This window comes from Brachyistius frenatus, unplaced genomic scaffold, assembly GCF_029030835.1.
Source record: "Brachyistius frenatus isolate BFR_SWC_R1_liver_20210118 unplaced genomic scaffold, ASM2903083v1 Contig_37, whole genome shotgun sequence".
In the NCBI taxonomy this organism is placed as follows: Eukaryota; Metazoa; Chordata; class Actinopteri; family Embiotocidae; genus Brachyistius; species Brachyistius frenatus.
Genome location: NW_027210636.1, coordinates 1,354,664 through 1,367,589, shown reverse-complemented (window position 1 = coordinate 1,367,589; position 12,926 = coordinate 1,354,664). Strand labels below are relative to the sequence as shown.

General features: G+C 44.3%; 1 protein-coding gene across 1 annotated transcript; it reads right to left on the bottom strand.

Annotated features, from left to right (window-relative positions):
• Nucleotides 1-466: 466 nt before the first annotated feature.
• On the bottom strand, nt 467-12,401 carry sfrp1a (secreted frizzled-related protein 1a). Its single transcript, XM_069701531.1, has 3 exons — nt 11,627-12,401; nt 8,189-8,269; nt 467-1,417 (listed from the first exon to the last, which is right to left on the bottom strand). The coding sequence occupies exons 1-3, from the start codon at nt 12,147-12,149 to the stop codon at nt 1,092-1,094; spliced, it is 930 nt and encodes a 309-aa protein (XP_069557632.1). The 5' UTR covers nt 12,150-12,401; the 3' UTR covers nt 467-1,091.
• Nucleotides 12,402-12,926: the final 525 nt, after the last annotated feature.

The window sequence follows — 12,926 nt, the reverse complement described above, 5'->3', positions numbered from 1 at the left end:
GAAAAGTGGTCCAAAAAAAAATATATATATATATATATATATACGCCAAAATCAAGAAATCTGCCATGCAGGCCTACACACGATCTTGTGGTGCAGATTGGTGGTTATGATTCTCTTAACATTTTCAAGTAACAGAAGACATTTTAACAGTGAAATGAAGAAACAAAAAGGAAAAGGTTGCTGGTGGTTCAGTCTTCTTCGCTTTGACAGAATAACCAGCTGACGTCTGTCAATAAGTTATTCAACAGGAACCCTCCGTGGGGCTTTTAAAGCTCAAACTTCTGCAGTCTAATCAGTTATTATTATATGATCGTGAAGAGATTTTTCTTTTTTTTTAAAGATAGGTGGAGATTTTTTTTAACCAGCAGACGGTTAGCCTATGTCAGCATAAAGACTGGAAGCACGGGGAACCAGCTAAGCTTGATTCTGTACCCCCCCCCCCCAAAAAAAAAAAAAAAAACCCACACTAAACAACAATGTTAGATCTGTTTAAAACATAAAACAAAATTTTAAAACGACAATGTATGTTTTTTTTTTTTTACCCATTACCCTCGTACGAGGCTGCCAATCTTTATGCTAGGTCAGATAAAGGTCCACTGGCTTTAGCTTCGTATTTACCGTACGGACACAAAAAAAAGTGGTATTAATCTTCTCATCTAACTCTTCAGCAAGGAAACAGATAAGTTGCTTCTCCCAAAATGCACAAAAAAAAAAACCCCCAAAAAATCCACTGACCGGTGCGATGAGAGTTTACTAAAGTATCTACATTACATACTGTATAGTGGAAATGATTTCAGCGAGGACGAGCTTTTAACTACGTTGTCCTTTTTCTTAAGCCAAAAGAGAGAGAGAGGAAAAAGAAAAAAGAAACCCAACCCTTTAATTTGTGGTGTCATCACTCACCACATTTAACTAAAACTTAACAATGGACATTCCAAAGTATATTTGTAAATATACAAAAGATATATATATATATGTGTATATATATATAGATATATAAACAGGACAACAGAAAGCAAGGTTTTGGGAATGCTTGTGCAAGTTCGTACGTAGGATGAGATGCGACCAGGGATGGGAGGGGCGGGTTGGTCTTATTTGAAGACGTTCTCGAACGCGGGACATTTGTAGGTTTTGAGTTTCTTGATGGCCTTTTTGAACTCTTTGCTGGAATTGTCCCACTTGTGGATGCCCGTGAGGAGGTACTGCTTATCCACCTTGCGGCCCATGATTAGATACTGGTTGCTCAGGTTGTCCAGCTGCTGGCAGGGGCAGTCCGCGCCGTTCTTCAAGTACAACACCAGCTTCTTCATGTCCTTCCTCTTCAGGTTGCCCGCTTTCAACATCTTCTTCCTCTTCTGCAGGATCACCTTGCGGTCCATGTTTTCCCGCTTCACCTCTTTGATCCTGGTCTTAAAAGCTGTGGGGAGGACAGAAGGAGGAAAAAAAAAAAAAAAGACTTTATGCTCAAAGGTGAAAGACTTTGTGTACGAGAGCGTTTTGGTCTAAGCACAGCGAAGGCTTCTCGTTCATATTTTATGAGCGCATCAATACTAGATTTATTTTTAAGTCTCAAATATCGATATTAAAAGATGTCTCTTTTGAATATGAAAGAGACAGTGGGGCGATGGGGGTAAATCCAGTTTTTGGAAAATCAATTTGACATGAAGTGCATTTGCACTTGGCAAATCCTGTCGAGTACAATCAAGTATTTCATTCATTTGACTTCACACAAAAAAACGTTTCATGTACAACATGGGCCTTTGTGCTCCTATTTTGAATACTACAAAGAATCAACCTTAGGAAAAAGTCTATTAATCTAATAATCATTAAGTGGAAAACGCACAAAGTTTACGAGAAGACAATATTTGTGTGTTTAGTTCAAAACGCACCACATTTCCCTTATAGATGGACCAATACTGGAGGATGGGAGTCATTTTTATACATAAACACGGGTTCTTGACACTGATTTTTTTTTTTTTACAGCTGGAAAACATACCTTTACATATAGAATAATAATGCTATACAACGACTCCAATAGACGGACGAGGAGAATTTACTTGCCTAGCTCTGAATTATGTTTTATTTTTTCTAGTTAAAACTGGCAGAAAAATCAATACATAAGAGAGAGTCATGTTCCCTTCCTTTTCTTTTTCTATACAAAGCACGTGGTTGTAAATCTTGCCAATGCGAAAGTATTCGTCGAGTAGTATACCAAGAGAAACCAAGTATGGCGTACAAAAAAAACAAATACAAATGATTCACATAAGCCACTTCTTCAATTTTCTTATTTTCCCAAAAAACCCAAACACAGTGAGTTGTCAGTAATGTTGAGCAGGGACCTTGAAACCTGGTCTTGTCAATTTGTACTTGAGGAAAACTTGATCTCATCTGTCTGGTCACAATTAGCAGCTCCTTGTAAAAGGTTTTTTTTTTTTAACCTTCCTCTGAATCTCAGGCTGTTTTTTTTAAGGTGGACCAGAATACTCCTGATCTTTGACTAAACTCTATTTAACCTTCTAATCTCTCCCGTTTCCTGCATTCGCCCCCCCCCCGACCGAAACAGAGCACGAGTCGGGACGTTTGGTGGTCCAAATCTCCACACGCCTGCACTTATTCCACCCGTTCACGGCAGCACGGGTGAGAAATCGTTTAAAAAAATAAAAAAAAAATTAAAATCAATGCGTGACGTGATATGTCCAATCTAATTGACATAAATCACCCAGGTCACGTCGGAGATAAAAGTCTTGTGATGCGGTGGTATCTTCCGGAGAAAACCGCCTGATTGAGCATGAATCACCTTCACACTCGAGCAAAGGGTCTTAACGGGGAAAAAAGCTTGAACTCCTGTCTTAACTTTCTCAACGGATCTCCGTCGACTCGCTTTTGGCCGAATCATGCTTGATGTAAAAACCCGAATTGGCATGATAAGAGGCTTCCTGACGTTTCATCTCTGCCTCTTGCACTTTTACCTTCCATTGCTTGAGTGTTAGAAAAGCTGCCCCCCCTCATCCCCTCCTGTATTAAGAGTGCACATGGTAAGGATTAAGACTTTCATCCTCCGTCAAACGGCCTCTGTGAGGAGGCTTAGCGTTCGGAGAAATCAAAATGGGCAGCGCTCACAATTAGTGAGTCATAAAAGAGACGGCCCGGCCCACCCCTGAAAGGACTTCATCTCGATAAATCCTCCGTCCTCAATAATCCTTTGACGCTCTGAACTTTCTTTGCACCTCATGTTGTTCGAGGGATTAAATCTCCTCAGCGGCAGCGTACAAAGAAGTTTTAACATCAAATAACTGCCAACAAATGCTTTTTCTTTGCTTACGGTTGATTAAACTGCGCCTGTTTTTTTTTTTCTCTAATATCTTCCGGGATTTTAAAAGTCACCCCTGCGACAGAGCATGGAGGTGTTCAAACAACTATTTTCGCGAAACAGGCAATCCGCTGGGAGGATGTGTGCGTTGCTGTAGATCAGAGGAGACGCTTTGGTTCATCGACCCCTGCGAATGAACACAGCAGTGCATATCTGGGCGAAAGGCGCAAGCTACCTGCAGCTTTAAAAAAAAAGAAAAGGGGACGATATATGAATCATCTTTAAAGATCTAAAGTTGACAGGTTAGAAATTTTGGAACGGTCGTTTTGAAAACTGGATTTGGTTTCCCCGCGTCTGGACATTCGTCCGCATACGTCTGTGTTTCTGTTAACACCCTGCGTTTTGAGAATCTCCAACCTCCCGTCGACTGTCCTCATCTTGTTTAATTTCACGGCCTGCAGAGACACTTGCGTTACTCTGTTCGAAGAAAGAAGCACAAACTTGAGAAAAAGTTGGGAAATAATTCACCAAATTCCTTTCTGATGCCACCAATCACCTCGGGACCCCTCCGATCTACCTCGAGACCCCACAGGGGGTCTCAACGGTTGGTTGACTACCAAGTCACAATTTGCCTAAAACAGTTTAAATTAGCTCTACACAGATCCACGACCAACATTACGGTTTATCTTGAGTAATTTCACTTTTCATGCGTGAAGTCTATTTTGCTTTTACTTGAGTATAATTTTTAGCAAACGAAACCCTTTTAAATTGTAGAATATGAACAGACTTTGATTGGACTGGCACAACTGGTGACACGCAACCGGTAATTAGGGGTAAAAAAAAAAGAAAAAAAAAAAGAAGCTTAACAAGCGGGGAAGGGAACGGCTTTGATGCGATGTACCGTATATCATTTTTGTTGGGACAAAAAAAAGAAAACAACATGATTTTCTCCAGTTTATTTGGAATCAATTCAATTCATAGAGAAGGAAAATATGAAAACTTCATTTAAGTGTCTGTGGAAGTGTCGAACATGACTGGACACTAATCTCAGGCGGTGCAACCAAACCAACCCTCCAGCTCCCACGGCGTCATAAACTCAGCGGGAAGGCGTGCGCCGCTTCCCGTTCAACAATAACGCCGAGACGAGGCCGATACCGACAAAACCGGCGGCGGTCGGTCCTTCCGGCGCAGAGGGGGGTCGTCCCCGTTGTTCACCGCGTCGGCAAAAAGGGAAGAAGCCATTTGGCTACGGGCAACAAAGTCGGCCGTCAAAAGAGGCAGAGGAGAGATTTAACTGAAGGGCTGCTGGACTTTTTCTGGGACGATGAGGTACCGTAAAAACCTTAAGCACAGAAATAAACTGCGGTTGAGTGGGATGAGCTGTAAATCTGTTATCAGCTGAGTGCCGCAAATAGGGTGTGTGTGTGTGTGTGTGTGTGTGTGTGTGTGTGTGTGTGTGTGTGTGTGTGTGTGTGTGTGTGTGCGTCATCAGGATTTCAGCGAAATTGAGGGAGTGGTCCGTCTTCGTTCAGGGCAACTAAACGCTCCAACCTGTAACTTGTTACGGCGACTTCGGATGCTTTCGCTTTGAAAAAAAAATGCTCGCAAGAAAAGCCTTCCCCTCCCGTGCCAGAACAACTTCGCATCCAACAAACCGGAAAGTTAAAAGCAAATCGGTGTCAAACCGCGTGGAAAAAGTCAAATGAGCCCGTGCGGTTGACGGGAAGGAAATTATGCAAAGCGTGAAACAACAACAACAACAAAAAAAAACCACTGTTATTACCAACAAAGCTTCACACTTCACTTTTACCTAAACTTGAGAGCAGTCCCTTTTCACAGCTTCCAGTAAGGGAGCTTTTTCACCGGACAAAAATGCCAATTCGCTGCCAGGGCGAGGATACTTTACACATGACGGGTCCGTGCAGATTAATAAAAGAGCGCAAATCACCGATTCGTCCCTCAAGCTTCTCGCCGAGGCTTTTTCCGTCCCTACGTTCCAGGAGGGAAGAGCGAGAAATCTACCCCGCCGTATCTCTTGCGCTGGATCTTCCGCCCCAAAAACAGAACGAGACGGTCCCGTCTTGACATCTGGGGACTTGAAAACACGGCCTCCCTAAAAAAAACAAAAAAAACAACAAAAAAAACACCAGAGTTTCGAGTCAAAACTGGCAGAACGCAATCAGGACGACGGCCTCTTATCTTTCGTCGGCGGGACGAAACGCGCCGCGACTGAAGCTCGGGATTTGTTTTGTTTTTTTCTCCGTCTGCATGTGTTTCTTTCGTCTCCGGGACGAGACGTTGACTCGTGTTTGGCTTGGGCTGCTGTCGGATGTATTTATGGCTGCCGTTTTCGTACGGGAAAAAACAACAACCTGATCTCCCGTCAAGTAAATACAAAAATCCCTCGCCGGCCATCTAAAGGCCGTGATGTTATCTTCGCCAGAAGCTACGCGTCACTTGTTTACCCGTCGCAATCAAACTCGTGCCGAACTGACGGCTGAGGTTCTGTTCGCATTCCAGAGGAGGTCGCTCCCCTGGGGGGGGGGTCAAACCCCCCCGCCCCCCTGCAAAACATAATGATGTCTCATCCTCAGCGCAACACTAAATCTGTCTGTGCATGTCGGCTGTTTTTTTCAGGGGGGGGGGGGGCCTTGTGACAAGCGAGCAAAACAACATCTGTCTTGATCCGAGATGAAACGAGCCAATAATGTGCCCCTCTCCCTCTTGGCAAACCGGGCAAACCGAGAAAAAAAAAAAAAAAGGGCGAGGTCCCGCCGCCGCAGCGTAAACACCGGGGCAATTCGTTAAACAAATGTAACTTTAAACTTTTTTCTTTTTCTTTCCCGAGAACTGGGAAGAAAGTCTGTTTCCAATGTGCGTCCAGTCTCGTGTTTGCTCTACATGGCACCTGGAATTCATGGCTCCCGCAAGTTTTTTTTTTTTTTTTGGTTCCAGCCAGCGAAATAAAACATGAAAGCCCAACATCTTGCATCTTTGTGTGCATCATGCACATGTTATTCCTGCAAGTCCTCATAACGGCAGTTCGGTCGACGTTTGCGTCTCTAATTGAACTGGAGGCTTTTCGGTGTCCTTTTTGGTGAGAGCGTAAAAGCGTGGGCTGGGTTCCTCGGCCAAGATTCCCAAATTTCCACAACTAAAAACCAGCCCCCCCCCCCCCCCCCCCCCGGTCAACACTCCCCTCCCTGGTTTGTTACTGTTGTTTGTTTTTTTTAAAGTCGGGCTTCAATTCCAGTTGGAAGATGCTCTCATTGAAAAACTGTGTTAAACTGGCCACGGCATACTTTGGCAAAAAAAATTTATCCATCTTTAAAATGTCCAAATTATGTGTTCAAAACTCTTCTCTAAATCCCCGTCAGTAATACGTCTCTCTAGATTTAACAATATTTAGAAAAATTCCATTACAACCTCAAACTTGGCGAACGCGACCCGCGAAACCCTTTTTCGAGGTAAAGGCTTTTCAGACGCGTGTCGCTTCTTCCCTCAAAACATGTCAGTTGAAAGCGACGTTTCAGGAAACAAATTTAGTTGCCAAACATTTTACAGCATGATACGTTTATGTTTCAAATGTTGAAACAAGATTTTAAAAACCACAAAGTGCAGTTCAAACCAAAATAAGTAGCAACCGTTAACAGTGTTTGGATGAATTCGAATGCGAACCTTTGCAGCCCGGTCCTGAACCACGTTGGTGACTCACGGCACCTTCGCTAATGCAAAGCACATTTTCCACAAATTTGTATCCGTCTCTAAAATTTCCAAATAAGTCCCGACTTGTTCAAAAAGATCTAATTCCCTGCCAAGAACGCGCCTCTCTGGATTTGATGATATTCCAAAAAAAAAAATTCCAAACACCACAGAAAACCTAAGAAGATGCCATCGGAGCCAAAAGTCTTCCAAAGTCAGTAATGAACTGTCAGTTTCACCAACATTTGGTTCAACATTTCACCCGACGAAAGTTCAAAGAAATAAGAACTCGTGATGAGCAACGTTGGAATTCATGAACCAGAGTGGAGAATTGACGTTCGGTCACGAGTACCTCTTCAAAATGCTTCCATGAATTACCTCTCACAAAGTTTGGTGTCGAGATCGTTTTATTTTGGCTCCGCTCGCCAGGTTTTAAACGGGGTTAAAAGATGAGGCGCGCCACGATCGGTCGCGCTTCGAAACGGAAATGTCTTTTAAAAAAGCGATGGCCTTAGAACACAATATATTAATAATTTGACCCAACGACTACACATTTAAAACACATTGTGAAGGAAAAAAAAAAAAGGGGGGAACATAAGGCATCAATTTGAGCAATATGATTTGTTTGTTTTTTAAATCCTAGTTTCTGTGAGATACGAGAACGTTTTATTTCGCTGTGTTTTGAACGCCCGGTCCGGAGATCGGTTTATCATTACCGTTCTTTCATTTTAGGAAGACAAACAATGCGTATTGTGCGGGAGGTATTCTGTGACGACGGTCGCCCCCAGACAGCAGAACAAACATCCCACTTTACTACCGCGAGGACCCGCCACGTAAAGACTTTAACGACCCCAATTCATTAGTCACAGAACATCGTCCCGCATCTGACCAAGAGATAAAAACCTGACCCAGAACCGAAGCCCCAAATATGACCGAGTAGGGCCAACGTATGGGGCCGGACTTCAGAGGAAAACAACAAAAAAAAGAAAAAAAAGAACCAAGAAGAAGCTTCACATACCTTATTAGGAATTCATGGATTTCTTTTGGAGGTTTGAAGATGAAAGATAAAATAAGACCCGAACGGTTCGTTTTGATTTCACGGCGGACGGTGATGCGCGTCAAGACGGTTCATCGTCCGCGCTGTGTCTCGTGTTTTGAAGGGGGAGGGATGCTTACCGAACTCGCTGGCGCACATGTGCTCCAGCATGGCGTCTGTTTTCATTTCGTTGTCACATGGGGGGCAGATGGGAGAGTAACCTGTGGAGAAGAGAAAAAGCGGTGACCAAATCGGAAATCGGTTGAAAAAGGGAGGCAAAACGATTCGGATCGTAACTTTCCGCCGGGATCGACGGGAAAAATGGAAACGCCGGAATCGCCCAGACGCTAGAACTCCCGCCGCCCCGTCTCTCTCGGGGCAGGGTGGGGGGGGGGGCGTACGCTCCGGTGCCCTGACCTCGGCGAGGAATGTCTTGGGCTTTTATAGCCGGTTGTAACCGAGACCTGCAGTAAACAGTCTTCCTCGCTTCGTGCCGAATTAAGACGGTTTTCTAAAAATGGATGTGCTCGACGGCGACGCGTACACCTATAAATACACACACACACACACACACACACACACACACACACACACAAAAGAAAGTATTAGAAATGTGGAAGGAATAAATGGTTACGATTTTCAAACCAAGCTTGAAGGAATGTTCTGACATTCCAAAAATATATATATAAAAAAAAGGTAATAATGGTCGGCTCGAAGAGAAAAACTCCCCCCCTCCCCACCCTCTTCCCCTCAAAAGACAAAAGAGCCAAAATGTATTTTTGCCAAAAAGTAATTCAGTCTCGAGGCATATCTGCGAATGCTTTACCGACACGATTTTTCAATTTTTTTTTTGGAATACCGCAAATGATCTCTTGGTGCCAACACAGCTGAGCCTACTTTCCAAACAAACTTGGAGCTGCAATGCGATCTGCAGTCCCCGTAATTCAAAACCGACCGCGCTGCGGTGCCCCGGCTTTGGATCCGGATCGATCCGAGCGCACAGGGTGGCAAGGAAAGGAGAGGACCAAAAAAAATAAATAAATAAATCATAAAAAATAGCTAACTCGGCGTTTGCCAGTTGTCCATTACATGTGTTTAACGAAAGCTTGTGAAAGTAACACCCAGGTGTGAAGAGCCCGTGAAAACAAACTGTTTACAGAGTCGCCGGGCCACCCCCCACACCCCCACCCCCTTTGCCTATTTGAGCCTGGATCTCCATTAAATCAATTATCTCCAGCCTGTATTCATCAGTAGTGTGGTAAGCACTGTTAGCTGACCTCTATTAACAATCATTAACGGAGGAGCTTAGCCTCCTTTTGTTTGCCTTTTGTCGACCTTAGTTTGCATTTCCGGGAGAATTTGTGATGACAGAAAACTCCCCCCAAAACATTTACTCCGAAAAAGCTCACGGGGGAAAAAAAACCCGCTGGCCTTTATTTTGCCGCTAGCGCCGACATACGGTAACAGGTGAAGTCTGGGGAGCGCGTGGAGCTCTGTGTGGTCCCTCTCCCAACCCTTACAAAAAATAGGGAGTCTTTTCAGAAAAACGGGCCTCCGTCCATACCACCATGTCAGTGAGTAACACCCCCCCCCCTCCACCCACCCACCCATGGGATACCCCCCCCCCCCCACGCTACAGATACAGTGAGCTCTGTGTAACTGCTGGAAGAATCAACCCCCCCCCCCCCAAATATATGGCCAACATGTTCAGCGCAAAATGTCTTCAAGTGGTGCATTTACAGCTTCGGACTGAAATATAGGTAAGTTGATGATGTGATGATGGAAATCCCACCCCCTCTACTTTATGGTTAAAGTGAATGAGGTGGTTGTATTCCCCCCCCCTCCTGTTCCCACTGTCAAACTTCGCCTAGGAGACCGGCGGGGACGCTGGCACAGCAAAATGGTCTAAACCAAAAGTATTTCGGAGACAGCCGGAGTTTTATCTTCCAGCGAATTGTTGTTTTTCTGGTGCATTTTAGAGGGTTCGTCTGGTATTCGTCTGCTTGGCTCGTAGAGGTTAGTTCTGGAAGAGGATTTTTTTTTTTTTTTCTGGACTGTGTTAATAGCCCCCACACTCCCCCCTCCTCCCTCCCCTTCACCCTTCACTCCAGTGAATCTGCAGCAAAAGGAGCCAGTAGTGATAGCTGATAGATAGCATGTCCTTGGGAACTCTAGTTTACAAAACTGCCTCCAAGAACAAGATCTTTGGAGTTCACATCATTTGCACGTCGTGAGCTTCAGATTTTTCAATCTTTCAACAGATTTAAATGCATTTGTCAGAGAATGGGAATTAAGACATGCAGGTATTTGTGTTGTTTTTTTTCCTTCTTTTCCCCCCTGATGCTGGACGTCCTCCCAGCATTGTCCTCCAGCTCGGCGAAACACCTTGAAATAAATGACTACCATCTGTTAGAGCTTGTCCGATATTACAACATCACAGCAACTTCACATTAAGGCCAGCAGTTTATCGACCGAAGAGAAAAACATAAACCACATTGGATGTTTTTTTTTTTTTATATATATATAAGGAAGCTTAAAGATGGCGGGGGGGTTGTTAAAATTAGATCAAATCCTATTTTTGGTGGCTGAATTTCCCCCCCCTCCCCAAAAGGTTGTATTTGGGTTTGTTTATGCTGGGATTTGCATTTGCAAACACTTTCAACCCTGAAACAACATTCTGAAGCCCGTTTAGCTGTGCGGGTGTCTTCTTTTACACATCGGCAAAAGTGCTGTCTGTTTGTTTTCTCAGTCAGCTTGTTTTCTCAGTCAGCTTGTTTTCTCAGTCAGCTAGCCTGAGTGCATTGCAGCTGATGCAAACCAAGTTAATCAATGCTAAATATCTGCTGTTTCCAGCTTTTTTTGTTGAGAAGATTTGCAGCTTTTCTCTGTTGTACCACTATAAATAAAAAAATTTTTTTTGGAGGTTTTGACTTTTTGGTCGTGACAAAACAAACAATTTGATGACTTCATCATAGCTACACCGAAATCATGTTCTCTATATTGTTTTTGAAGAATTTGAGGATTTTAGGAAAAAATCTAAGGTGTTTAGATTATCGCATACAATATTTTTAGACTCAGAATATTTAAATTTGCAAAAATTCGCTGTGTAGAGAAAGCTTCGAAATTTGCACATTTATTTCAGGTCCGCTCAGAGTTTTTGGTTTTGCTTTTTAGAGAAAAGGGTTTTTGCTGGGGTGGGGGGACTACTTGGGCAGTGGCCCCAGTTTTTCTAAGATATTGGTTACAGCCCTGCAGCTTTGGTAATTTGGTGATGATTATTTCTACCAATTTCTGTAGCATTTTATAAACCACAGTATTTATTGATTTATTGAAAACATATTAGAAAATATCAGTTCTATAGCTTGCACATAGAATCAACAATGAAAAAAAATCATTAGTTGGATTAAAAAAAGACAGAAAAGCAGTTTTTATGAGCAGAAAAATCCATCAACAACCAGCAAAAGTGCTCTTTAGACATACAAGCCACAATTGGCTTTAACTTGGATTGATAAAATACAGTTTGAGAAACGTCATGAGTACTTTCAAACGTAGGAGGCAGCATTTAGAAAGTGTCTTACCTGTGGGCATGGTGGCCTCGGTGGCGTTGTGCTGCGTCATGGCGATGCACACGTCGTCCTGGGGGAACTTGTCGCAGGTGAGCATCTCTGGCCAGGGGAAGCCGAACGACTCCATGATGGGGGTGCAGTTGTCCCGCACGGCCTCGCACAGCCAGCGGCACGGGTAGATGGGCCGCTCCAGGCACACGGGCGCGAAGAGCGAGCAGAGGAAGACCTGCGTGCCCGGGTGGCAGTTCTTGTGCACCAGGGGCACCCAGCTGCTGGCCTGCGGCTTCACCTCGGCCATGGTCTCGTGCTCCAGCAGGTTGGGCAGCAGCATCTGGTTGTAGCCCACGTTGTGACAGAGCCGCAGGTCGTCCGGGATGTCCACGCACTGCGGGGGCTTGCCGTAGCTGCGCCCGCCGTTGTACGCGTCCGACTTCCAGTTCAGGTACTCGTACTCTGACGCGCCGGACGCCGCCACGAGCGACACCGTCACCGCCAGCCGGATCATCCTCCAGACGGACTCAGAAGTAGACCTCATGTTTTTCTATTTCTGTATATATATATATATATATATATATTTAAAACAATCAGTGCAAACCCCGCAGCACACAAGTCTCACTTCATGAAGAAAAAGTCAAAAGTCCTGATGACGATGCAAGGAAAAAAAAAATAATAAAGGCGGCTAAGCTTTTTGCTGTAAAGTCCACAGACTTGTCTTCCTCCGGCTTTTGGTCTCCTCTGCTGTGCGCTGCTGCGTCTGGCTCCTGCGAGAGTTCGGGGAGGTAAAAAAAAAGTCCTCTGCCTGCTTCTGAGCTCGGAAACAAGAAGGGATTGTAAAGTGCGCTCCGGCCAATCGCAGTGCGCCTTGCGCCTTTTGGCACTCCGCTGTCAGTCAAAGCGCTTTAATTACCCAGTGTGTTAAAAAAAAAAAAAAAAAACTCTCTGGGAGCCTCCCCACCATCCCTCCCCTCAAACCCACCTCTCCCCACTCCTCCTCCTCCTCCTCCTCCTCCTCCGCCTTGCACTTCCTTTGTCAGTCCGAAATGATAATGAAAGAAACGTGGAGGCGCGCACATAAACTGTAAATCACTTATGTTTAAGGTTCTTAAGGAAGTTGTACAGAATTAAAGACTTTATTTATTTGTATTTATTCCAGGGCTCTAAGGAGTGGTGCAAGGAATAAGATGATTACCCCCCCCCCCCTCCGATCCCCTCCCGCCCCCACCGCAATGTTAGTGAATCCTCATTTCATTCATAGTAAATTTACTAACTCTAAAAAGCTTTCTCATCTGTTACTGTTGTCACGCAGCTGAGC